The sequence below is a fragment of the Micromesistius poutassou genome (assembly GCF_964030765.1).
Source record: "Micromesistius poutassou genome assembly, chromosome: 3".
NCBI classification, from domain to species: Eukaryota; Metazoa; Chordata; class Actinopteri; order Gadiformes; family Gadidae; genus Micromesistius; species Micromesistius poutassou.
This window is the reverse complement of record NC_140273.1, coordinates 14,058,539-14,084,765: the sequence shown is the minus strand read 5'-3', so window position 1 is coordinate 14,084,765 and position 26,227 is coordinate 14,058,539. Positions and strand designations below refer to the sequence as shown.

Below are 26,227 nucleotides of genomic sequence, written 5' to 3'. Positions count from 1 at the left end.
ACAATTATTTATGTGAGGCCTATGTTTACCACCGGTTTCCCAGGAACATGTTAAGTAGCCTCGTATTGAATCCCGTTTGGTGACAATGTAACTTATGTTTTCTAAGTTCAAGTGTGTTTTAGTATTCAGTGAGAGGCAGGCAACATTACCATATTAATATAGCATAGGCCTATTTTCTAACAGAATAATTATTAGGCTACTTGCCTATCGATGTTGAAGACCTATCATATAGTGACATCTAGTGGAACTTGGGGTAAATGCAGTTAAAAAAGAAATTGAAAAAACTGCAACTAGGTGCCCACCTGACCATAAACACCGTGATGTGGAACGACAGTTTTGCATTATGCTACCATAGAAAATAATAGTAGGCCTATGTCAACAAACAAAGCGAGAAATGTAGGGAGATATATTAAAATATACCTGTGTGTGTGTGTGTGTGTGTGTGTGTGTGTGTGTGTGTGTGTGTGTGTGTGTGTGTGTGTGTGTGTGTGTGTGTGAGAGAGAGAGAGAGAGAGAGAGAGAGAGAGAGAGAGAGAGAGAGAGAGAGAGAGAGAGAGAGAGAGAGAGAGAGAGAGAGAGAGAGAGAGAGAGAGAGAGAGAGAGAGAGAGAGAGAGAGAGAGAGCACCCTCAGCATAATGGCCTAATAACGGTCGGAGCGGATCAAGCAAAGTTCCACTAACTTTCGTCGCAGTCAGTTTTAGTGCCTGCACAGCCGAATTGAAGTGGGACGTTTTAGTTACTATCTGGAAATTGCTGACCTTTGTTTTATACAGGTAGTGGCAAAGTGGTTGTAAAAGGGAGCAGCCAAACACGCAGTGGAAGACCGACTTTCATTTAGTCTTCAAACTTATTTGGGCCAAATAATTTGGGAATTGCTGGAGCAGTTCAGCGGTCCCCTGTCCATCGGCGATGTCCGAACCGAGGACCGAGGAGCAAGAAGAGGAGAGGGGAGACAGAGCTGTACGGGACCCGGCGAGAGGTAGGTTAGGAAAATCTTGAAGTTCCGAAATCCCATTTTGCTTTATATACTGGACTATTTATTTAAATAAGGAGAATACAACGCAAAATATGTAGATGTAAGATCAGTATCTAATTAAATATGTGATACTTTATCCAAACAGCGAATTAGCCTAGGCCTAAATCAGAACAAAGCTAATACCGAATAGTCGCATCCATAGTTGACCAACTGAAAGCGAATCATTGACAATTAAAGGAAGAGAAGTGTATATTTTGAATACTGGAACTTTTGTCAAACATTGGCAACTTTCAGTCAATAAATGCTAGCGTTGACGTCACTTGTCCCTTTGGTGGCGTCACCAGAGTCACAACATCCCCCTGAATCTCTTGTCTTTCCAGGATGACATTTGTTAAGGGAATAAATCCTCGTCATGGGCAATTACAGTTCTCGCTGTATTTTTCTTTACCAACACTGTGATCATGTAGCCTAGACAGTTAGGCATAATGCTTTAATGGACCCCCAGGCAGAAGAGTAGATGTTACCATTTTCACAACACAACAGCTGTTGTCATTGAAGACGACTACACAAATGCTCAGTCCCCATGGTAAACTAGCAAATGTTCACTCATTCCCCCATGTTAACCTAGCCATGCCCTGTCCAACCATTCAGCCTCACAGACAGGGCCCAGGCATGCCCCCACCTCACACACCCCCACCCTAACAACAGCTGTTTTGTTTGGGGATCCCTAGCTGACCTCATGTTGGGCAGGTGGGGTGGGCTGCATTTAAAAAAGACACCCCCTTATTTCATACTTCTTGCAGGTCTCATTCATGCTTTACACTACGCTTTAAGGGTGATCACATACTGTGACTCTTATTAAGCAGATTAAACATGGCAAAGCAACAAGGTGGATCCACCTCAGATATGCATGTTGACTTCACACACCCACGGGTGTGCCTACCTCCATGCCAACCCCCATGAATAAACATACTCATCACCAGCAGCTAGCAGAAAGGCTTGTGGATAGAAAAAAAAACCAGAATTTGCCAGTAGTGTACCTTTTTTGGCTGATCTCTTTTACTAACCAATTGATTTCCATTATTGTAATCATGTGATATTGTATAGTATTGTTTCCTTTTTGGCATCACTCACTCTCCCAAATGGCATGCATTTATTCAGGTCTGCTCCTATTTCTAAGGAGATAACTTTGAGTTGGAAACCTTTCATTATGTAAAAACGTATGCTGTGCTCCAGCACTCCCTTTATTCATTTTAATCCTATTACCCAGGCTGTGCATGTGAGAGGGTCCAGGGAATCTGCAACACTGTCCCCCAAGACACCGTGGGCAGAGGGAAATTAAAATATGTTAAATTCCTATGGGATGTTTGAGGAAGCACTGATTTAAGGATGGTTTTAATGTGAGCCGTTGTGAAAGACTAACCTTGTTAGTGTGTTTGGTGTTTTGTTTGAGCGTCTAATACAGGCCTGCCATGAGGATCTAAATACTTTAAAATATATTGTGTCCTCATCCTCAAGTCCTCATTGCTGGTTGTGAAAAGTGAGAAGTTGTTTTTTGTTTTCACTATAGGGTCATCACCACCTGTTCTGTGAGAACACCTGTTCTGCAGAAAACTAGCAGATGTTCTCAGTTAGAGAGGGGCTGTTTAACAGAGGTCATTGCTGGGTGTGCTGTACTATGTGTTTCACTTGACAGTAATATAAATAAAGTCATCTAGCATATTTCATCTGGTTTCCTGTCCATAGGAACCAAATATGTGATGTTGTTGGAATCATTCAATGGTGCACGTTACTTTTAAATATCCATAAAAGGATTAACTCACAATGAAGCAGAAAAATGTAGGACAAGAAGAATTTCACACTGCCACACCGACAATTATATTCTAGTTAAACACCTTAATGTTGGTTTTTCCACATGATGGGGGGAGAGATGTTGATATTTGACTTTAACTTTCAATAACAATGAAGTGGAGCATGGCTACGCCTTCATACACCACACACATCTAGATGTGGGTTTGAATGGTATCTGTTACAGAGCTGTTAAAGTTAATCATTTAAGCTTCACTTGAAACTGCCACCCAAGACGAGGCTTCCAGGTTCAGTGTAATATTTATTCACTTTGACCTCATGGTGGAGCGATGGGAGAGATAGTGACATTGCACTCTTCTGTGGTATAACCAGCACTTCCTGAATTACCACATTCTTTTCCATTAGATTGGCCTAGCAGAGAGTAGCCAAGAAACCATCTACACTCCCATTTTCTGCTAGTGTCTGTGGGAGTGTATGTGCATGTTTGTGTGTGTGTGTTTTGGCGGCTTCTGTGTTTCCTGACACACAAAGACTGTTTCTTCGTTTAATGGATACTATGGCGGGGATTTGAAGAAAGCCGTACTCTATTAATTGTTTACTTTACAGGTAGGAACATCATCACTAAATAAACACATTTTGGACAAGGCTTTTACATTTTCAAGTAACATTTACACACAATGACACGGTTTTTCTGTAGGTTATAAGAATGCTAGTTTTGTTTCTTTGTCATCTTAACTTGCTAATTTGTCTTATTCTGGTGACTATATATGAATGTTCTGGGTAAACCATTGTGCTGCAACAGTAATTGATAACAAGGGACAGGTGTGCACGGTGGATTATGTTGGTGAGCAGTGGGCTTATGATTTCAGGTGAGAGCTGCATTAACAAAACATCTAGAATTCCAGCTGACAAGGAAATGCAGTTCACCAGCAGAACGGGACTTTTACCTTGAAGCTTTTTATCTGTCTGCATTAGCATTTGTGGCTAACAATGACTATCTGTACCAGTATGATGCAATGTTTTGACCCTCATTTAAAACACCCAAACTCATAACAAACATAAACCCATGTTTGAAAATACTTTATACTTAATACTTTTTAGACTGTTATTTTGTTGAAAGATGTTTACTTGCTTACAAACAAACACCTGACAAAACTGAATACCATGCATTTCTGAAAAAATCAGGGCCCATTACTTTTTTGTACAATACCCTACCAACAAAACATTTGGTGGGTAGGGGTAACTTCGAAGAGGAATATCGGTAGACTAGAACAACATGACTGGTCAGTTATACTATTAAAGCATATCTTGGTAAGAACTTTGTGGATTGTCAAAAAAGTTGAACTCAATAATCTGTCCCAATCATTTCTCTTAATAAATGTTCCTTAAAACTAATGAATATAAATAACAACATTATTTGTCCTATCAGTACACTAAACTATTGGTTTATTTTTATAAAATGCAAAAGAGGAGAATGTTGCCAGGAATCAAGATAGGTTTGGTAACAGGTTCATCAACATTACAGTTGGCTGTAGACTTGCTCTTTGGTTAAATTACATCATAAAAATGTCCTCTGTCTTGTTCATGACGTTCCCCTCTTTTTCCCTGAAGATCACTTGCAAAGGACCAAGCCAGATCGCTCCCATTCAAGGTATGCTCAACTCACAAACACACCACATCCCTTTCCATCCACATTTTTGAGCTGATGTGGCAATAAAACAGAATTATGAAGGTACAGGTAGATCCTTCTTGACAATCTCAGAAGGTTCACACTTCACAGATATTGTATTTAATACCTTTCTTTGACCTTTTTACTGAGCGGTGTGAAAGAGGACTCTGTCTCTTTAACCATCAGATCTGCTGATGGTGAGGTTGTGAATAGGCCAACAATGCGTCCTCATCCTCATTCACAGACAGACCCAGGGGGGGATTACAGGGAGATATGCTGTTGTTAGGCTGTTGTTGATGTTGTTGTTGACAAATGGTTACCTGCTCATGCAGTCTGCCCTAGGTGTTAAACTATTGAGACCTCCGTCTGTCTGCAAGTATTCAAATGCTTTTGAATACTAGGTTTTTGCAATGAAGTGTATTCAAATATTTTGTACTTACTTTTGTAACACTGATTTAAAACAAAAAAGGAGGGCTCTGGGTCGATGCCAAATGGCTGGAGCCTAACCTTTAGTATCCAAAATACCTCACCCCTGCCTGCTCCCCATAAGCCACTTATAAAAGTTTCTCCCTACCTAGCATCGTGGCTCATTGCCCCCCAGGGGCATTGATGCGACCTCTGTGTTGTAAATATAATGAGGATCCTTTACTACAGATTACATCATCAGACACCTTTCCCTAATGATGCAGATATGTGTTTCTAATTGGGCCTGCTTCCTTCACACCAGAGAACTTTCCCTTGGGTGGAGAACCACCACCTTAGTGGAGCAAACACTACAGGTTACAATGGTAACGACGGACCGCTAAACGTGGCTCGTATTTTGATCCCGGCATTAAATGAGGGAACCCAGATGGAAAAGGACTTAACTGAAGGACAGTGACAGATTTACAAACTATAGACTTGCTTTCTGGAGAGAAAAATAAAGTTGTAGAGGAGATGTATTAAATGGCGCACCGTCACCTGTCTTGGGGGAAACATTGTTGAGGTAGGCATGATGCAACGCAGCATTTGATTTTGGATGATCGACAAGATCTGTTTTGTTAAATGTTAGGTTGTCTGTATATGTTGGATAATGTATAAAATGATCTATTAGTAAGTGTTAAACATATTCAAACAATGAACATCAACAGAACATCAGAAGCCAGATACATGGGTTAGGGGGATAGTCCCAGGTGACAAAATGATTGGCTCATTGTGTTAATGTAAAGCGTAAAGGTGCCCGTGGGAAACAGATACGAGTCGAGGGTGTTACACCTTGTTGTATTGAGGGGTTAATGCTTCATTTATATAGCACCTTTTCAAACAGTGCTTAATAACAGAGAGGATGCATAGCAGCAAAAGCAACGATACATAGACCATAACATAACAACAATGATAAAAGAAGCAGGAACAGGCATAAACAGCGGTAAAAACAAGGGACTCAAGGATTTATATCAAGTTGTTTTTTAACTTCCACAGCAAACGTTCCACAGAAAAGTAACGGTCACCTTTGGTCTTTAGTCTGGCAAGAGGGACAGTCATTAGAAGTATTCTAAAATCAACCTTTACTTTCACTGGCAGTCAGTGAAGTGACATTAGGACAGGGGTGATGTAGCAGCTGTGCCTGGAGCGTGTCAGCAGCCTGGCGGCAGCCTTTCAGACCGGCTGTAGTCTGCCACAGGCAGCTTGACTGAGGCATGCAAATGAAGAATTGGGGATTCAGAAGGATCTAAAAATACTATCAATTAAAAACATATCTTTTAGTTTTTTATACACACACTATGTTTTGGGCGTATAGGCTGTTTCGTTTAGCGCTGGTTACCTGTGAGTTCTAGAGAATTTCAGAAAGGCATTCCGCCTGGCCCATTCTACAGCAATCTGCATTGAATTCAATTGATGAAATGAATTCATCAGTATAGAAAATAATTAGAGATTTAACTGTCCCATAGACCCGTCTGTTGCCCCCGCCACTCTTTATCAGCAGCCCTTGTCGAGACTTCTTCCCAGGGCTATGCTTGGGAGAGAAGCAGGCCCACACCTAAAGCAGTAACAGCAATGTTTTTCTATACCGTTTTCCAGCCAGGGACCTCTCTCCTCCATACGAGCAGCCATTAAACGATGTGAGTTGAACAGCCCTGAGATTCTGCAGTACTTTGCGATGCACAACAGAACTTCATATCATCAAATGAAATGTCTGCAATATACCAAGGCTACTGTTCATTGTCAGTAGACGGATTAGACAAATTGATTCACATTTAGTCAACTTTTTTTCTGCCCTCAGCGAGAACCAACTCGCCGATAGACCACAGTAGAGAGAGAAGGTAAGAGAATGGGCTATGATGGAAGGTATCCAATGGGAAGGTTTTTAATTTCATTTAAAAGAAAAAAGACCTGATGGCTCTACTATTTTTCACTCCCTCACTATCTTGAGTGGCAGCTGTAGTATGTTGTGACATTATTGTACTAAGGGTGTGGAAATGGTGTGGTTTGTGTCCATAGGCGTCCAGAGATCACCATCCTCTCTGCAGAGCCTCTAGCCAATAGCAGTTGGTTCCCAGGGGCCTCTGGTATCTTTACTTCCCCCCCAGCACCTCCCCCTCCTCCTCCGGCCCCCGAGTCAAGCTGGCCAGGAAGTGTCCAGGCGGACCCCCAGGTACAGCAGGTTTAGCCCAGCGGGCCCATAAGGCCCATAAGGAGTTGTGTTCCTAATGCGATCTGTGTGTGCTTTGTGTTGCACTAAAGCCGGAGCTACACCAAATGACCAATAAGAAAAAGTTATCATCATAAACAGAGATGCTAAAAAATTTAATGAAAGTATTTTAAAAAAAAAAGTTGGCAAGTGAACCGTCACTATTTCTCCCATTTTAGCCACCGCCTTCTTATGATCAGGTGATCAAAGAGAAAACTCAGGAAGAGCACGTTTCCAGGCCGACCGCTGCCCCCCGCAGGTTGGCCTGCACCAGCACCAGTGCCACCCAGACGGACCCTGTGAGGGAGGACACTTCAGCTAGTCCACGGCTCAGTCCAGCCAGTGAAAGGGGAAGAAAACCCAACGGTCAGAAATCTAGAAGAACAAGGATTTCAATCTCATATTTATTTTACTCAATGTTTTCAATGTTCATTTAAGATATTTTTGTATTTTCCAGTTAAAAAGCCACAAAAACCACCAAGACCATTATTGCTGAAGTGCAAGGAACCTACAAACGTACAGTGCATAAATGTGTCCATTGGCACAGAGAACGAAAATGAGTCAAAATCATGCATAGAACAACGCAATACAAAGGATTCTAAACTAATTTCCTCAAGATCTGTCACTGTGCAATGGGATGGTTTTGCAAAAAATTCAGTTCAACAGCCTAAGGTTCCTGTAAACTCACAATCCACCTCTGCCGAGTTCAGCACACCATCCTCAGAACCAGTGCCTGCCGAATGTCCAGTTCCGCTTCCTCGATTAAAGATATATCATAGGAAACCTTTGCCAGAAGAGGTTAGTGTTAAAGTTCAGACTCTGGTCAGCTTCAGTGATAACGTGGATGAACTTCAAGTGACCTCCAGCAACGACCAGGAGGGGTCGGCCTCCAACAAGTACATCGAACAACTACTTGAGGTGTTTGGTGCGGACAACGACAGAGCATCAGAGTCCAACTCCACGGAACAGAGTACAGAGGCTGACGACAAGATGAGCGCTATGCACAGCCAACGGGAAGTGAGTGCCCGGATCGCGGCTTTTGAGACCCAGCCGAGCAGTGAAGCGGAAACGGCAGCACAGCGACCGAAGCCTCTCCCTAGGAATGCCTTCATCAAACCACCAGTCTCGTCGAAACCCTCCATAGCCTCTAGAGCTTCATTTAAACACAGTGGGGAGAACAACAACAACAACAATGTAGAGCTCCCGTCTACGGAAATGCCCCCAAAACCTTTGGTGGCACCAAGGCCTCAAAAACCATCGCCGGCCCCTCGTCCTCAGCATGCCGTGCAACCCGGAGGCTACCCCTCTCTAGGAGGTCTCCAAGAAATTATGCCCAGCAAGGGGCCTGTCCTCCCGCCATCTCGCCTCTCCATCAAGGCCAAGGTGAAGAGTCTTGAACAACAGCTACAACAGGAGAACCATGTCCTGACCCCGCCAGTGCCTGGGGAAAGACCCTTTAAAGAACCTCTTCTACCCAACCTCAACCTCAACATCCATAACTCCACCTTCATGGCCACAGAGGATCAGGATTATGACAGCCCAAGTAAGTAGCCATCACTCAGTCCCCGATTTTATAAGATTAAAGATGGTGTCGACCATAAGTACTATTGCATACGTTTTTGATGGTTTATATGAAATCTATGCAGACTTTATAGGTGATCTCCAAGAAAAGATGGCCAGCAGGGTGGCTGTTCTCCCCACATCCCGCCTTACCCCTCCAGTGCCTCCCACCAAGCTCTTTAGAGAGCCTCCAGGGCATAACCTCAACTATGACTCAGAGGGCGAGAACGACAGATCATCGAGCAAGTCAACCTTCCCTACACGTTTTACTCGTTAAAGAAATCATCGTGTTAACTATAATTATTTATTTCAAGTACAGTTTTGATGAGCAATACTATTGATGTAAATATTGGCAGATTTCATTGGAGAGCTCCAAAAAACTATTGCCAGCAAAGTGCCTGTCCTCCCGCCATCCCGCCCCTCCATCGTGGCCAAAGTGGAGAGTCTTGAACCACAGCAGGGGAACTATGCCCCGGCCCCTCCAGTAAAACCCTTTAAAGAACCTCTAGTACCCAACTTCAACAACTATAACTCAGAGGATCAGTATTATGACCGATCTGGTAAGTAGCCATCATTCACTTCACAGATCTTCTACTATTAAAGACGGTGTCAACCATAAGTATTTTTACATTCATGTTTAATAATCTACTGTATATCAAAATATGCAGCCTCCATAGGTGATCTCCAAGAAACGATTGCCAGCAAAGTGCCTGTCTTTCCGCCATCCCGCTCCTCCATCGTGGCCAAAGTGAAGAGTCTGGAAACACAGCAGGGGAACTATGCCCCGGCCCCTCCAGTAAAACCCTTTAAAGAACCTCTATTACCCGACTTCAACAACTATAACTCCACCCTCATGGCCACTGAGGATCAGTATTATGACCGATCGAGTAAGTAGCCATCATTAACTCCACAGATTTTCTACTATTAAAGATAATGTCAACCATAAGTATGTTTACATTCATTTTTAACAATTGATATTAAAATATGCGGACTCCATAGATGATCTCCAAGAAACGATGCCCAGCAGGGTGGCTGTTCTCCCCACATCCCGCCCTGCCCCTTCAGTGCCTCCCACCAAGCTCTTTAGAGAGCCTCCATGGCCTAACCTCAACCATGGCTCTTCCTTGATGGCCACAGAGGAGGAGTACGACAAACCATCGAGTAAGTCAGCTACCTTCAGTTGATGTTTATTATATCATTAAATGGCCCAGGTTCCACCACCAGAATTCGATCAGCCATTACAAGCCAAGCCCAAATGTAAGAGAGACTGACCAACCTACCAGCCTTGGACTGTACCAACTGGTGGGCTGATATATCCCTCATACATCATGGTGGACACCACCAAGCGTGATGTCACTCTAGGGTTGATTTTAATTTGGCTTGTAATGGCTTATTATCACAACTTTTTTTTAATGCATAACTAAGTAATACATTACATAATAATATAAAAATACTATGTACTTGTAAACTTGTTGGTTAGATTTGATGATGATTAATCCGACAAAGTTGTTGCTTGACACATAACAATAATAATAATTGGCCTTTCCCCTGCGTCCAGATCGTGCCCCATTTCAGCATCAGCATAGCCTGGATAGTGGTTTTTCGGGCTACCAAACCAAACAAAATATTACTAAGAGACCGACCACCATCCGGTTGAACAGCATGACCAGTAGAGGTGAGTTCCCTATAATCCTCAACTCATACTCAACTCATTTGAGGATGAATTATACAACTCGGAGGAGCGATGGAATGTGGAAAATACGTTCTTGTTCACTGTGGTAATGTTCGCTAACTTTTTTGTGTGTGTTTGACTGTGGGTCAGCTCTCTCTTTAGACACTCCTCCTTCACTTCCGAGCCAAAGGCCTGTTGGATCAATGCTACGCCAAGTAAGCCACTATGAAGCCCTGAGACCAGCCCTCCCATCCCGGTTAGAGTTTCACCCCAGGAAGCAGGCATACAAACCAACAAAACGACATGCATACCTGATACACATACATCCAACTGATCACACACCATTTAGTAGTAACTCGTTGACAGGCACAGCGACATGTATTATGGAATCAAAGGCTTCAACCATGCCTTTATCCCAACAAGTTTAAACCTAGTCTTAAATAAATGTAACCCTTCCACTCCATTCAACCAGCCCCTTGAGAAATGTGTCACAGGGTGTAATGGAGTCTTTTTTTGTCTTCTCAAACTCAGACAAGCAGTCACAATACTCTATACCTCCTGTGTAACTTGAGATTGCTTTTTTTTTTAAAGTGGGACTGTTGGTTGCTATGGTGTCAGATTTTCAAGGAAGGAGAGAACCAAAGTTGTTTGATGTTCTTTTTTCCTTTTTAGGAGTCATTCTACAAAGGGCAAGAACAGACCCTACCACCTCGGTAAGTGGGAACTAACCTGTACACATTGCCACCAGCAAACATTTCTCCTCACACACATTTGCAGAGCACAACAACGTTCAACCCGCAAAGTGCAATAACCATGTAAGCAATAGCCCTTGCATGCCCCAGGTTCAATTCCGATCTGCGAGCCTATGCTCCATGTCATTCCCACTCTCTTTCAATCACCTTTCCTGTCTGCCTTCACTATATCCTGTTTATGAAAGCCACACAAAAAAGCAACATAAAAATATATATTCAAAAAAAGGGGTTCCAGCTCTAACCACCATTCCGCACCTCTAGGCCCATCGGGGGTAAGGTCCTTCCGCCCCGCCCTCCCCCAGCCAAGGTGGGTCCCTCTCGGCCGCCTCAACCCAGCCACAACGCCCCGGGTGGAGCCTCTCTCGTACAGGCCTCTCAGCGGGGTGCGCCGAGCACCGCTCCGGTGCAGAGGCCGAGTAGGAGAGGGCCTGCGTTGCCCCCGAGGCCCCGCCCTGGCCACCGTCTCTACAACAAGTACACGGTAAGGGACCACTGGTGTTTATTCATACACAAGACCTTGGTTTTGTTTACTGTATACACTGACCCAAACTCTTTAAATCTTGGCACAAAAGATATCTTAAAAATATGAACAGATATATTTATCATTTTAACCTCATTTTATATTTCTCATTAAAATAATGATGTTTAATGTGTTTTATTGATCGTCATTTACATTTCTTTAGAATGGGAACTGCCATGTGAAGCACTCTGAATTGCCTCTGTGTTTGAAGGGTGCTCCATAAATACACTTTGCCTAATGTTTTGCAGCTTGAACTTCCTCATGGAATTGCTGTATGTAACTACAATGGGCCTAACACGGGAGAGCTCTCATTTCAGGTGACTGGCCAAGTATTCTTAATCAAACCTATTCTTTGTCAGTATGTTGTTGTTACACAGCATGCACAACAGGACCAAAATACAATACTTTCATATTGCGTTATACTTAGCAGTTAGGCCATTAGGTCTTTACGCTTAATCCCCTAATTGCTCTATGAGCAATTGTTGTGTTCATGTATTCTCTTTTGTTTCCCCATTAGAAAAATGATGTACTAGTGCTCCTGGAGGAGATGGACCACAGGACTGTGATGTGTCAGGTAGGAGAGGGAAAAGGTCTGGTCCAGAGATGCCACATGAAGGTCATCACTCCCCTGGCTCCACAGGATGCGCCTCAGGTAACCCTTGTCAATGGAAGTGAATTAATTCTGCCTAACCTGTCTAGGGTGTATGAAGAATGTTGTGCTCTTTACTGTCTGTACAGATCCCTAACCTAGCCAGTAGTTCAGAAGGTGGTGGACTAAAAGTGCAGGCAATACATGACTTCGCCCCAGGTAACGACTCACGGCTACCTCGACAGCGTCATGAACCAACCGATTTGTAGGACTTACTCAAAAAGAAAATGAAGATTTTAAGTCTTATGTCAACATTACCTGTAAGTTGCTGAGGATAAAAGCCCCTTACCTGCTAGGTGACTTGACTTGTGTTGTGTGTGTGTGTGTGTGTGTGTGTGTGTGTGTGTGTGTGTGTGTGTGTGTGTGTGTGTGTGTGTGTGTGTGTGTGTGTGTGTGTGTGTGTGTGTGTGTGTGTGTGTGTGTGTGTGTGTGTGAAGCTGGTCCGGAGGAGCTGGGCCTGAGGGCCGGGGATGTGGCGGTCATGGTGGAACAGGTGGATAACGACTGGTACAAAGGAACGTGTAGAGGGAATACTGGCTTCTTCCCCATCAACTATGTCAACGTGCTGGTAAGACCTCAAGCTGAAATGTATTCAAACAGGATGAGCGCATTAAATACATACAAGGATTCAATAAGCATCCTGATCTAATGATTTGTTTATATTTTATTTCTTCTAATAGTCAAATTCTCCACTGCCTTCTCCTAAGAAGAAGAACCCTTCAGCCACTGTCAGGTAAATATTTGATCAAAATAATATTCCTTTTAATTTAGATTTTTTTCAAGAATTTCTACTCACTTTTTTGAAGTTACTCAATTCAATTCAATTTTATTTGTATAGCCCTTAATCACCATTACAGTCTCAAAGGGCTTAACAGGCCAAATATTTATGACACCCACTCAAATTGTGCTCTGATTGTTCTCGTCATGTGTAAGACACTGATAAAAGCTTCTACTTTATGAATACTTTTCTTTTCATTTTTGTCAGTGGCCCGAGATGTGTGGCGAGATTTGACTTTGAGGGGGAGGGGGGCAACGAGCTGACCTTCTCCGAGGGGGACGTGATCAGTCTGATGGAGTACTTGGGAGACGAATGGGCCAAGGGACAGCTGGGCGCCTACACTGGAATCTTTCCTCTCAACTTTGTTGAGGTTGTGGAGGATCTGCCTCTACCTCAGAGTCCGATGACCCAACAGCAACACCCCCAGACAAGAATAGCGTTGCCTGGTAGGAATCATCTGGCAAATTTGTTTGGTTTAACTATGACACTTTAATTTGTGGTTTTGGGTGTGATATTATTCTCTGGTTCAACTATATGGAGAACTGATCCATCCTCCAAAGAAATCCTTAAAATCGAACCTTTTCTTATGTACAGACGGGCATTTACCATGGATTCATACTGATTCATACTAAATGTTCGAAGGGTACAATATTTCTCTTTAGCGGCAAACCATAGTTTGGAGTATAGGTTGTTTGTTCACAAATTAAGAATATATTTCCTTGTCAATTTCAAAGGACTGGCTGCTCATCAAAAAGTTAAACCTGAGGCTGTCAAACCAATTCAGGTAGGAGATCTGCACGTTTTGATGATTGCTATTTTATTACGTGCATTATATAAAAGATTTTTTCCTCTATTGTTCATTCACCATTTAAAATAATTATTTATTTAGCTCACTGACTGACATCCACTCCCCTCTCTGTGCTTATCTCAGGCCCCTCAGCCTTCAGGACCAGAATGGGTGGTGGCTCTCTATGACTTCAATGGGCAGACAGCGGAGGACCTGTCCTTCAGGCAGGGTGACCGCATCCTTGTAACAAAGCACCTGGACATCGAGTGGTGGACTGGCAGACTCAATGGACACGAGGGCATCTTCCCCAGCGCCTTTGTGGAGGGCAGCCCAGGTACTATGGGGACTCAGACCATGTTATCTTTTAGTTGTTGTTGTTAGTAGCTCTGCTGTCCAGAGTGTCTGTGGAGACGAGCCTGGCCTTTAGATAAGTGTTCGGTTTACCCATCGGTTGGTATAGAGAAGCACAATTTTAAGAACTGAGAAGCTAGGATTCGGCATTTTGACGGTGGCAGGTGTTTGTTGTGGATAAGTATACTAAGAGAAGGATGATTACCAGTAGTTGTCCACCAGTAACACTGTTCCCCGATTAATAATTTTAATAACGTATTTTCCTTGACTACCAGGCCAGTCCCTACACAACCATCAGCAGAGAAGCGAGGCTGGAGGTAGCAAAGCCAAGGCTCTGTACCAGTTCACAGCCGAAAGTCCGGAGGAACTCTCCCTACAGGTAAAAGTCCAGACATTTTCCAGAATGTTAATGCATACATTGTGACATTTCATATAACATGTCCTTTTATCTTTACAGGCAGGGGACATCATAACCAATCTTGAATCAGTTGATGACGAGTGGTTCTTGGGTGATCTGAGAGGAAAAAGGGCATTTGTCCCTAAAAACTATGTTCAAGTATTGGGATAATGCAAGAGGGCTTGGAAGTGAATACAGAAGAGGACCCTACTGTGCACCTGTTTGGTGTAGCATGTCAGAAAATATGAAACCTGCAAGTTATCAACAATTTTTCAGATGGGAATTCTGAAGTGACTTTCAAATTGGAATGAAAGTGTTTTGGAAAAGTATTGTCAAGATTGTATATAAAATTGTTTAATAAATTGGCATAATATAATGTATTGGTAGTTATAATATGCACTTTCAAAGGTTTCCAAGTAGTGCTTTTATACAAGCATGATGGCTTATTTTTATAGATTCCAAATTATTCCATGGTGAAATTGAAACAATATTTTCATAGTGGAGACTGGAGCAGTGGCGGCTGCTGGTCTTTCAAAGAGGGGAAGCTCATTTTCGGCCTACATCATATAAATTGTCAATTGATGTATATGTAAATTATGCTCTCTGTTCCTTTTCAAGGAAATGCTCTGTCATACCAACTAGCTGTCTTTTCCAGTGACTTGACCAGTGTCCTCTCAATGGCCAGCAGAGCTGGGCTGCTTAAACGGCCTTGGTCCATTGTGTTACGGGTGTAGGACTTGAGCTGCTTTAAACAGGAGAAGCTCCTTTCGACACCTGCAGATGTAGCTCCAATTGTTGCCACTAATGAGAATAGTTTGTAAAGCTGAGGCATTGCACTGTCCAACTCCATGTCTTTAAGGAACACCAATAAATCACAAGTCCTGATCTGAATACAGGACTTGAAGTTCAGACCTCAGGCTCCCTGAATCAAAGTGATGGCCAACTACCAAAACGATATTAAACTTGAACAAGGAAATGTGGGAATTATGTTAAACTGAAGCAAGGAATTGTGTGAATAAGTGTATGAAATGTACGATGAAAATTGTCTAGCAATTTCGCCAAGCAAATATCAAGAAATATGTCTTGCAAAATCCGCGATGGGACTGAGGAATGGAGACAGCTCCGACTTTCAGTTCAAAATCGCTGTCAATCAAACGGCAACTCAGTCTTTAGCAGACCCTCCAATCATCACACAGAAGCCCAGCGTCCAGGCCAGCCCACAGCCCATTCACCCCCAGAGAATCTGAGCGTCCGTGGGAGGGACATAATCGCAGCATTATCCAATGACGCACTAAAGAAAGCTGTTCTATGCAGCCCCTTTGAAGTGGATGGACTTCTGAGCTTCAACAGGCAAATGCACTGTGACGCAACGGGAGTGTATGAGAAGGAAATCGAGTCAGTCGACCTGCGATAAGTAGCTGATACTGAACGAACTCGTCTTCGAGATGGACGTGTTCTAACGCATTTTTTGTCAATGAAATGTTAACAACAGTATATATTTGACCATTTCATTTTAGAAATTTTAGGGGAAGCTGAGCTTCCCTTGCAGTCTTAGAGAAATCGCCACTGGATATTGAAAGGGATTGCCACTTATATTGGCAAACTACTTTAATAGCGTAAGCATAATTGGTTTTTTTTGGCAAAATATATCCATCTCTGCTGATTGGCTGTCATAAGCCAGTGCCTTTACATTCCATAATCACCATCTGCCCAAGTCAGCTATTCTGTTTTAAGCATATGACGCTAAATACAGGATGAACCTTAAAAGGTGACATACCAACAGGTGAGTGATAAGCGGTAACAAGCAGTTTTGAAAATCTGCCTCCGACAGCACAAGCGGGCGTGTCCACCTAGATGTGTGCTGGATAGATCGGTCTACCTGCCTACCCAGTAGACTGTAGCAAACGTTGCTCATCTATCCGTCATACATCTAGGTGGACACAACCACTTGTGATGTCAGAAGGCCGAATTTCAAAACGGCCTATCACTTAGACCTGGTGTGTCACCGTAATTGCATGTCATTTATTTTGGCCAAATATATCCAACGCTGCTAATTCATTGGCTGTCATACGCCAATGCTACAACATTCCATAATCACAATCTGCCCAAGCCAGCTATTCTGTCCTAGGCATTTGACTCTAAATACAAGATTAACCTTAAAAGACTGCAATTATGCTATGAGGCTTACTACATGAACATCAGATTTTTTGTACACTTACATGGTGTTAATTTGGGCCTTCTTGAGAACCTTGCATCATGTTGCAATGTCTTATGTTCACAAAAATCAGTTTCCTCTACACAAACTAAATCCAGCATGTACAAAATAAAGGCTACAAAAACCATTGTCTCATTTACATTTTTTATTAAATCTGTCATCGGGTGATTCTAGACGGACTCCTGGATGGGAGGCTCGTAGCCATCAGCCCTCTCCACCTTGGCCCCAGTGTCGTCTCCAGAGGCCTTGACTGCAGTGCCACCACCGCCCTCTCCGTGAAGCTCCATCAGTTTGCCCACTGCAAGAACAGAACATGGCTCGGTGAAACACATTACAACAAAATAAGAGGCAGGCAGCGATGGCATACACACAATGCCAATAGCCATCAGGTAGACTAGTGATTGAAGGGGTGTTAGCAGTCACACATACAGGCAAATACGCTTTTTAATATGCCTGACAATGCCATGTTAGATATAAATGAGATTGAAAAGGAGGCACATTCAGGAATCGAAGAACTTCCATCTGGGAGCGAAACTAATGTCATCAGGTTACCAATAGTTAGTATTCCAGCGAGCTACATCACTTACACTCAAACTTGGGCTTCTTGAGCATTTTGACCTTCCTGACGTAGACGTCGTGCAGGGGATAGATGGACTGGCATGCCTTCTCAATGTCCTTGCCAACACTGTCTGGGATCCTGGAAGCAACCAAAAGCACACAAGAAGTCAATTCTCATCCGCATATATCAGTTTAGTATAATATTTATGTCAGTTACTAGCATTTAATTAAAATAAGGCTGACAGTTTACTTCACCCAAATTTAAGTCTCACAATGCCCATTTGCCCTACAAGCAGCTAAGATGTACAAAAGCATAGAATTTAATAACAAGACAATGAATTTCATTTCTGAAACAATAACCACATGGGTTTAGCATTGTTCCTTGAAAATGACCAATTACAGTTCTACCGATGGTCCCCCAAAAAGAGCAAGCATTCTATCCTGACGAGGCAATTAACAGTCCACTTTAACGCTGTTAAACCATGTTGCTGTAGATTATTACAGCCATCTCATCAAAGAGTGGAAAAGAAGGATTCTTTGCTTACAGCTTGTTTACGACTTCCTTCAGGTCGTTGGTCTGGACCTCACGACTCATGATCTCCATCATCTTCTTACGGATCTGACGGACCTGCTGGTGCTGGGCGTATGAGGTCTTCCTGATCTGGTTGGCACGCTTCTTGGTGAAGCCAACACAGAACAGACGCAGAATGTAGCCATCGGTGGTCTTCACGTCCACATGGGCCTCGATCATGGTCTGTGGGAGATTTGAAATTTTGATTAACAATATCTATATCCGTCAATTTGGTTACTTTTCCATTTCAGTTGCTGAAATTATTTTCTAGGCCAACGCAACCAGAAGGTATTAGTTTGGACTGTTAGCTTCTGAGAGAATATGCCATTGACTAATTTGATTTGACTAATAAAAGAACACAATTGATCCAAAGAGAGTTCCGTGTGGAACTACTATGAAGAATTTCTTACAACCAAATACATATAAACCGGTATTTACCTGCCATTTCTTGACCATGGAGCACATCTTGTCACGGGTGAGGTCCATGCCATGGAAGTTGGTCAGGCAGTTCTTACCCTGGACATCCTCTGTGATGAGCTTGAATTTGCGGAAAGCAACCTCATCGTTCTGCAGATCAGCGAGGCTCACTTCGAACACGCGACCCTTCAGACCATCAGAGGCGATACCTACATGAAAAGTAATGGTTTGTTTGGGCATATTAGTCAATATATTCTAGATAGCATGTTCTAGAATATACATGTTATGCTATACAACAATCTGTATACTTACGGGTTCCCTGTGTCCTGGTGACCAAGGTCTTGCCAAGATTGCGGATGTTGAACATGGCTGGTGCCTTGACATCATACCAGTCCTTCTTGGAGAAAGGGTCAACACTGATGGGGAAAATGAGTGGTTCATTAACAAGGCAAACACGCATGCAGTTACAGGTTAGCATGACAATTCAGCTTAGCAATGGTTGACGGAATGCTATCGACGAACAAAACTAGGAGCCCAACTGGTTGACTCTTTTACGTGTACATAACACCATTTAGTCCTATTGGCAAATATTAATACGTGCTCGCTACCTTTCGATATAGCCAACAGAGCTAGCCTTCAATGGGTCTCAGTACCATACTGCTAACACTAGCATAATGTACCACTTGCGGCGTTACCATTTACATGTGATAGTTAAAAACCCGTGTGTGGGTAGATATTTTCCGACAGCATAGGACATTAGAAATGCATATTCTGAGCTATGAATGAAATTGTCACAATAAAGCAAATACATTGAAATATGTTAGGTGCATAAGCATTGGGGAGGTCGATGAGTAGCTTAGCACTGGCCTGCCGGCTGCCGCATCCACCTATTATCACGGTCATCCTTCACATTTTATTCACTAAATATACACCATCCAATACATAGGACAGTACTGCATGATCAAAAACTAGAATTACTCTACTTACATCTTCTTTTTGGCACCTTTCTTGCCGCCTTTGGTCAGCCTCTTATTCTTGCCGACTGCCATGTTGGCTACAGAGAGTGAAAGAGGAAGAAGAACGTATTACCGCGAGACTTAAAGGGATTCTAGTCACGGGATTTGCTTCATCTCGCGAGTGAAATGCCAAACGCTAAACGTATTGGCGTCCTCTACTGGTAACACCGGTAGAGGTGTAGTAATTTAGTAAACATTTACTAAATAAAAAGTAGAAAGTAATTAGATAAATCCTGCATATCGTATTGATATGGCATGTAAAATGCCATGTAAAAACTCGATGGTCCTCATTTATATAGCTATTTTATCCAAAGCGCTATACAGTATTGACTCTCATTCACCCATTCATGCATAGCCTACATTCACACACCGACGGCGGAGTCAACCACGCAGGGTGACAGCCAGCTCATCAGGAGCAATTAGGGTGAGGCGTCTTGCTCAGGGACACCACAACACTCAGCTAGGAGGAGCCGGGGATCGAACCAGCAACCTTGCGGTTACCAGCCCCCCCAAAAAAGTGAAAAGATGGAAGCAAACCTAAAAAATACATTTGGTCCAACTATATCTAAAACGTCCTATAACATTACTGAATATTTAAAAATTTATGTCAACAATTACTTATGTCAACAATTAGGCCTACTTATTATTTATGTCAATTAATTACAATTCATGAAATAGACAATTATTGATAGGACTAGTAGTAACTCATTAGTAATGTACATCGTTCTAAACCTGTAACTGTGTTCTTTAAACTGGAAGAACCTGACTTTCCGGTATGTTTGGGTGCGACCTGCTGTTATGTCAATCTAAACTCGAACAAATGAAATATATCTTGGTAGGCTATAGGTCTACGAAAGACACATTTTCTCAACATATCCGCAGTTCATCCCCAAACTTTGAATATTTCCATGACAACACAATGCGTGTTGCGAACAGTATTTGCAAAGAGATATTTAAATTTAAATTAGGTATTAGGCCTATAATGACCTTTAGGACGTGCTCCACGTCGCTCCTATAGAAATACTGTTGTTGTGGCCATATCCAAGCGGAGGTACCCACCCCAAGGCACATAAAGACAAGGAAATAAAGTCAATCCAAATAAAGAAATAATGCATCAATATTGTTTAATTTAATTTCCTAGTGTCATTATGGAGGAGATGCCTAATAATTCAAATGATTGACGTAGATCCTCATTTAGTTATACATATTTGAAATGTCGAGTTATCATTCTTTCGTTGTTTTAATTCCAGGGCTAGTATATGCATAGTAATTGGCCTGTATTGTATGAAACATATTGCTTTATAGAATATGACCTACAATAAAATATTAACAGTTAAGGGCTATTACCAGGACATTATGCATATACCACCCGTAAAATGTAGATAATGTTTTTAGTTTCTTATTAGCGTTCTAAATGCTCTCATTCATTTTTATAATTTGCAATACACGTTTTCCTATCACACTAGTTGACTGGGCGCCCTTTTATTATTTGTAAGTGAACAGTTCCAGACGACAGCAAAGTGTTTTTGCGAGAGGAGGAGGAGAGCACCTGTGCTCCACACCTGAGCCATTCTACTGACCCAACTCCGACTGCGCATGCTCAACCCGTTGAAGGAGTATGCTGTCATGGCGGGGACGAGCTGAAGCTACGGTGCAGGCTAAATCAGGAAGAGCAGGCGTTGGGACTAGGTTAACGCCGACATTTAATTAAGTCGAGGAGTTCCTAAAGGGACAACGACTGGACCTATGTCCTTCGTCTATTCTGACCGGAGCTGTGGACGGACTTGACCCCGTTTCGGAGTTTTTTTTTACTCTTGGCAGTTCGCTACCTGTCAAGTGTGGAGAGCCAGTGACAATAGCAAGTTACGCTCCTGTACGCTAGTACCCTGGACACTAAAGCCGCTTGACCGGGTCGCTTATACCTTGCCAGGGAGGACAAAGTATTGGATACGGCACTGCTTTCACTCTTGCCATCATTTCCTCCAGCACCGACAATTTTCTTACGGCATTTTAACTGCATCACTTCATCCTCGTATCAAGTTTCGGACGAGGCAGAGGAGTTGACAGACAACTACCACATACTGTTTTCGTAGCCACATATCCTCCTCGGTCTTTCATCTGTATTCCTGGTACCTCTTGTTAAAGTGATTTGAATGGAGAGGGAAGACAATATTAGTTTGTCTGTACCCTGTCAGTGGCTCATTCGGAAGACTAATAGATAAGTATATTTCTCCGGTGATCCATTGCTCCCCCCCCCTCCTCCGTCCCTGTCCCCGTCCATTGTAAGTGAACAGGTGTTTTACCTGTGAGCCTACTGCCTTCCCTGAGCAATGGCTAGTGAAGAGACATTGAGTGTTTCGCAGACAAGTGATGGAAATGGGGAAACATCCAACGCGGTGGCGCTTAACCCTGGGATCCCCATCAGGGGAATACGGATGAAATTTGCTGTACTTGCTGGCCTGGTGGAAGTTGGCGAAGTTTCCAACCGAGACATTGTAGAGACCGTCTTCAACCTGGTAAGCTGATAATACGAGCTCAGAATAGGCCCTGCACACCTCACACACTTGCATATGTCCACCACCACCACGCTATTCTTGAACGAGTATGGCCTGTCAGAAGACTGCTCTGACACAGTTTTGTTGAATGTGAATTATAAAGCATACGATTGGCAATGGCGTGGCGATAACCTAAGCTGTATTTATTAAGCATGGAATTGTAATTTCTTTAAGCTGTGAAGTATTTATTTGGATTTACGCTTTGCCCTGGCAACATATGGGACTGTGTGTGTGACTGTGTCTGACGTATGAATGAACATTTGGAGAAAGGGCTCGGGATAAGATGCAATTGGCTATCATCAGGTTGATAATCACATTGTGTTGCTATTGGCTTTTGGTCTGACACGCTCATGTGCGCGTTGTAGGCCAACTATGTCTATGAAATGTGTTATTGCGCAGTGGCCGGTGAATGAATGAAAGTAACAAGGAAGTACACCTTGCCTGCAACGATAGTTCGACCGTTAAGGTGGGAGGAGGGAGTGGAGGTGCAACCTGCAAAACTGCCTCGTCACTTTAGTCATGGCACAATGGGATCCACAGAGAGGGAGGCTCCACTAGGACTCCGTGGAATTGGCTGCCACAGAGACACCAGTCCCCACGGGGGCTCAATAGTATTGTCGCAAAGATAAAACAAACAAACAAGCCTTAACCTCAAACCTCCCCTGTCCACTCCCAATGTATCCTACAAGAAAGCGGTAATACCCTTTCATCCAAAAATGGATGTGTAAACAAACGCTTTTCTCTCACTGTCATAGTGTAAACCAGTGGACAAAGGTGATGTGCGATACTTAAAAGATGGGTACCAGCTAGCAATAGAGAAGAAGTAAATCTTTAATTTTGGACTGTCTTATCACAAGAAACTTGCCAGAATGCATGGCCCTTAAGTTCATACACCAGCGTTTTCTCATTGAACTCTTTGCACTAAGTGATGAGAAGTGATGGTTGTTCCAAATTCACACTTTACTCAAATGCAAAATACAAGTCTGTTCTTTGACATGTAGCCTACTGTTTGTATGATAGCAGTTGGCCTACTTTGCAAATAAGTGAAGCAAAAAGTCTCGCACAACTCGCTGTTAACATTTCGTAAGCAATCTCCAGTCTAAGGGGTCGTCACTGAATAATGAATGTGTAAACCATTCACTTACAGTTCATAGGCCTTTTTACTCAATGTTATGTGGTGTGGACTGCGACAGGCCTTTGCCCGTCACAGTTGGCAAGGTGCAGTGAGGTGACACAGGAGATGGGTGGTTTGAGACTGGAATGCTACATAGATTCTGTCCTGATGCAAGGTCAGCCAGAAGGCAGCCATCTTCCCGGGGTTGTTTTTCTGGAAACCAGATGTGGTGACATGTAGAATACACCTTCATACAATGTTGTGTATGTAGGCCACTTCAAAACAAACCCTGAGTGTGTGTAGTGTATTTTGTTTCCTGTGTGACGTAAGATTGTCAGGAGCCAAGTTGGCAAAAATGCTTGAATAAATAAACCAGATTTCCATTGACTCCCATTATGTTATGGCTATATTAAATTATTATAATTAGGTATTCACAGTGTATCTGTGGATACCTATTGTTATTAATATATGTTATTATGGGCCGTTTGCTTTATAGGATTTTGTAAGCCACCTAATTCCCAATTTTGTATTTATCTTGGACAAACATGTTTTTTAAGATAGTATTCCGTCTCTCCTAAAATAGTCTCAGAGCAGGGCAAAATTGATGTGTGCAAAAAATGTGACAGATAAAAGCCTAATAATTCATGTTGCAAAGGTGTATTTTTAGCTTCAAGGAATGGGACCTACTTTTATTTGGTATTTATGTGACATGGTTGTCTTTCAGTGTATAACTGTGGCAACGGCAAACTGTCTGATTCTGTGATCCATGGGATCTGATGTTGGTCCAATACAACCATGCCCGATTTGTTCAGCATTTCCTGGGTTTTCTATGCTATATGACTTTGTCTTCTTGACTATTAAGGCATTGTCTCATTGCTGACGGTAGTTTGACATTAAGCCTTGCTCTTTAAAACTCTAACAAAAACAATGGCTGAATGGTGTTCTAAGCCATTCGGAGTGACATTATTTCCGCACAATACAAATGAGACAGTGTTTCAGTGTTGTCCTAGTCTGTCATGTATGGTCACCAGTGGTACAGTCACTGCATGGTCACTTATAGGTCAATGGGCTACGTAATAATAATGCTCTATTTGTTCGCCTTTCTCTGTGTTGGTTTAAGTATTTGTCAGAATGACAACAGGGTTCTCATTAGAAAACATTCAAGTGCTGTCTTGATTCAATTCCATAGTATCTATTAAATATATTATTAAGGATATTTGGTTAGTGCAGTCGTGTTTTTATAACTGATTCACAAAATGTATTTTGCAACCAACCAAAGGATCACCATGGTTTTTATGACAAAGGTTCATTGTATGTTAATGGAATTAAACAGGTTGTAGGTATCATGCTTCCTGATCTTATGTGTGTTTTATTTATTTAGCTAACAGCTCATCAGATGGGGTCAACACATTTACAATTACTTCCTAGACTGTACAAGGAAGTCTCAACATTTCATTTAATGTTGGTTAGACCTATCGTGGTTTAAGTAGAAACGTTTATTGTGGTTATTCAATCTTTTGGGCAACTCTGTGACCATGTCGATCCAGTCTTACCAGTTAACCTTATTACTTTGTTTTCTCAGTGGTTCTGCTTTCCTATGTATGAGAATAATGTTATGCAATGTTATTTATTTTTTAAATAGTGTTCTTTGGTAAATTACCAGATTTGAGAGGTGAAAGTTGAAGTAAATTAAATAGTGTGGGAGGAAAAACAACAAAAACTTGGCATATGAAATAGACTGTGGTAGTATGGTTCATTTTGAATGACTTGCAATACAAAGACCAACATAATGAGTGAATTGCACTACATAGTATTCATACTATGCCTAAAAAAACTAAATTTCTATATCAAATATCAGATCAAACTCAAGTAAAATGTTTATACCTTTTCTGGAGCAAGCAGGATAGCACCCTTAGATTCCCTAAGATGGAAAACTCAGCCAAGGTGTGTAGTAGTGAGAGGAACCTGACCCAAGCCAACCGGGCCCTGTTAGGCTCCCTAGCCTCAGCCACACTGTGGACAGTATCTAAGGCTTACCACGGCTCATTTATGCTGGCCTGCCCTTGTCACGTAGGCTACATATGGGTGCAACATTTTGGAGGTTTCAAGATGATATTTCCTAACAAAGTCTGTATTTATAATTGAAAGGCTAACCGCTGACGGCGCATGGTGAGAGGCGTCTCTTGTTTCGGCTCTGTGCACTTGCCCTTAGGATGTTCTAGCACAACACTCAAAATACCTGTTTATCAAATGACTGCCTTGTCGCCACACCGGCCATTAAAACACTAAGCATTACTTTATTTAGAATATCATCATCATGTTGTGCTGCTTGACCTGTAAATCTGCATGAGTCATCTCATAGCATAGTATTTTCTCAGTAAGATATTTTTTTCTGTGTGCAAAGCATTAGAAAAAGAAAATCTGCTGTAGTGGCTTAGAGGCACCTGACTTATCTCTCTGTCAGGTTGTTTATCAAGGAGAATTTAAGAATGACATTGATTAGTGAGAGACTGAATATTCCCCGACTAGAGCCTCATATCTCACATACTGCAAACCCCCTATGAGTACTAGGGGGTTAGAGTACTTTCGCCAAACTTCATTCTTAACTTTCCCAATCTCTCAGAACTCCCTAAGGTCAACAATCCTACTGTTCTTATTTCTGGCCAAGATTCCCAGTCGGGATTCGGCTGGGTAGCCCCAATCTGCAATCACTTGCTGGAGGGAAGCCGCTACCCGCTGATAGAAATCCATTGTGCAGAAATGTGAAGATAAAATGGCTTTGTGAATATGCCGTTTGCGATGCTATAGATAGTCACGCTAATTGCACCAATGCCTGCTTGAGTGTGAGTCCCAACAAAGGCTTGCTGTTGTTTTTTTAATTGGATTACCTCATGATGTCCTAGCCACAATATCAACATGTTGTTTTTTTTAAACTTTTTTTTATTAATGTCATGAGGGAAAACAAGGTTTGGATGATTTTCTGGATCTCTATATTTGTATGTTATGAAGTGCTCCGAATGAATAATGAAGTGGAAATGAATTTCCTTGTGCTTGTAATGAAATTAGTTATGACCAGTTATTAAGTGCACACCATGTCTCACTAGAGGCTGGAGTAATTGAATCATGGCTGTACCCGATCTGCAACCTTACTGCATCACCTGCCGCCTCCAGTATAACATGTTAACCCCTATT

The 26,227-nt window shown here is 42.3% G+C and overlaps 3 protein-coding genes across 3 annotated transcripts in view; 2 read left to right on the top strand and 1 right to left on the bottom strand.

Moving 5' to 3' along the window:
• Window positions 1–848: 848 nt before the first annotated feature.
• Window positions 849–14,828, top strand: sh3d19 (SH3 domain containing 19). Its single transcript, XM_084465589.1, has 25 exons — window positions 849–980; window positions 4,398–4,437; window positions 6,514–6,554; window positions 6,716–6,755; window positions 6,934–7,087; window positions 7,303–7,489; window positions 7,581–8,666; window positions 8,770–8,925; window positions 9,040–9,243; window positions 9,352–9,570; window positions 9,683–9,844; window positions 10,242–10,358; window positions 10,506–10,570; window positions 11,028–11,068; window positions 11,369–11,588; window positions 11,876–11,944; window positions 12,145–12,279; window positions 12,366–12,435; window positions 12,714–12,844; window positions 12,957–13,009; window positions 13,262–13,500; window positions 13,789–13,838; window positions 13,986–14,175; window positions 14,468–14,571; window positions 14,650–14,828. Exons 1-25 carry the CDS (start codon window positions 911–913, stop codon window positions 14,758–14,760), a joined length of 3,954 nt encoding a protein of 1,317 aa, XP_084321715.1. The 5' UTR covers window positions 849–910; the 3' UTR covers window positions 14,761–14,828.
• Window positions 14,829–16,931: 2,103 nt separating this feature from the next.
• rps3a (ribosomal protein S3A) lies at window positions 16,932–19,442 on the bottom strand. Its single transcript, XM_084465940.1, has 6 exons — window positions 19,338–19,442; window positions 18,663–18,766; window positions 18,372–18,559; window positions 17,908–18,116; window positions 17,392–17,501; window positions 16,932–17,102 (listed from the first exon to the last, which is right to left on the bottom strand). The coding sequence occupies exons 1-6, from the start codon at window positions 19,397–19,399 to the stop codon at window positions 16,975–16,977; spliced, it is 801 nt and encodes a 266-aa protein (XP_084322066.1). The 5' UTR covers window positions 19,400–19,442; the 3' UTR covers window positions 16,932–16,974.
• Window positions 19,443–21,001: 1,559 nt separating this feature from the next.
• The window catches only part of lrba (LPS-responsive vesicle trafficking, beach and anchor containing), a 170,634-nt gene continuing 165,408 nt past the window's right edge, over window positions 21,002–26,227 (top strand). The window contains 1 exon segment of the mRNA XM_084465513.1: window positions 21,002–21,882. Within this exon segment, the coding sequence (XP_084321639.1) occupies window positions 21,697–21,882 (186 nt within the window). The 5' untranslated portion in view covers window positions 21,002–21,696.

Bases quoted from the DNA above. Each gene is read 5' to 3' on its own strand.
- sh3d19 (XM_084465589.1), top strand. From the start codon at position 911: ATGTCCGAACCGAGGACCGAGGAGCAAGAAGAGGAGAGGGGAGACAGA. The intron at 7,088-7,302 runs GTACAGCAGGTT...CTCCCATTTTAG, and splicing joins GTGTCCAGGCGGACCCCCAG to CCACCGCCTTCTTATGATCA. The intron at 13,501-13,788 runs GTAGGAATCATC...TCAATTTCAAAG, and splicing joins GACAAGAATAGCGTTGCCTG to GACTGGCTGCTCATCAAAAA.
- rps3a (XM_084465940.1), bottom strand. From the start codon at position 19,399: ATGGCAGTCGGCAAGAATAAGAGGCTGACCAAAGGCGGCAAGAAAGGT. The intron at 18,767-19,337 runs GTAAGTAGAGTA...TTTCCCCATCAG, and splicing joins AAAGGTGCCAAAAAGAAGAT to TGTTGACCCTTTCTCCAAGA. The intron at 17,103-17,391 runs GTAAGTGATGTA...CTGTTCTTGCAG, and splicing joins CAAGAAGCCCAAGTTTGAGT to TGGGCAAACTGATGGAGCTT.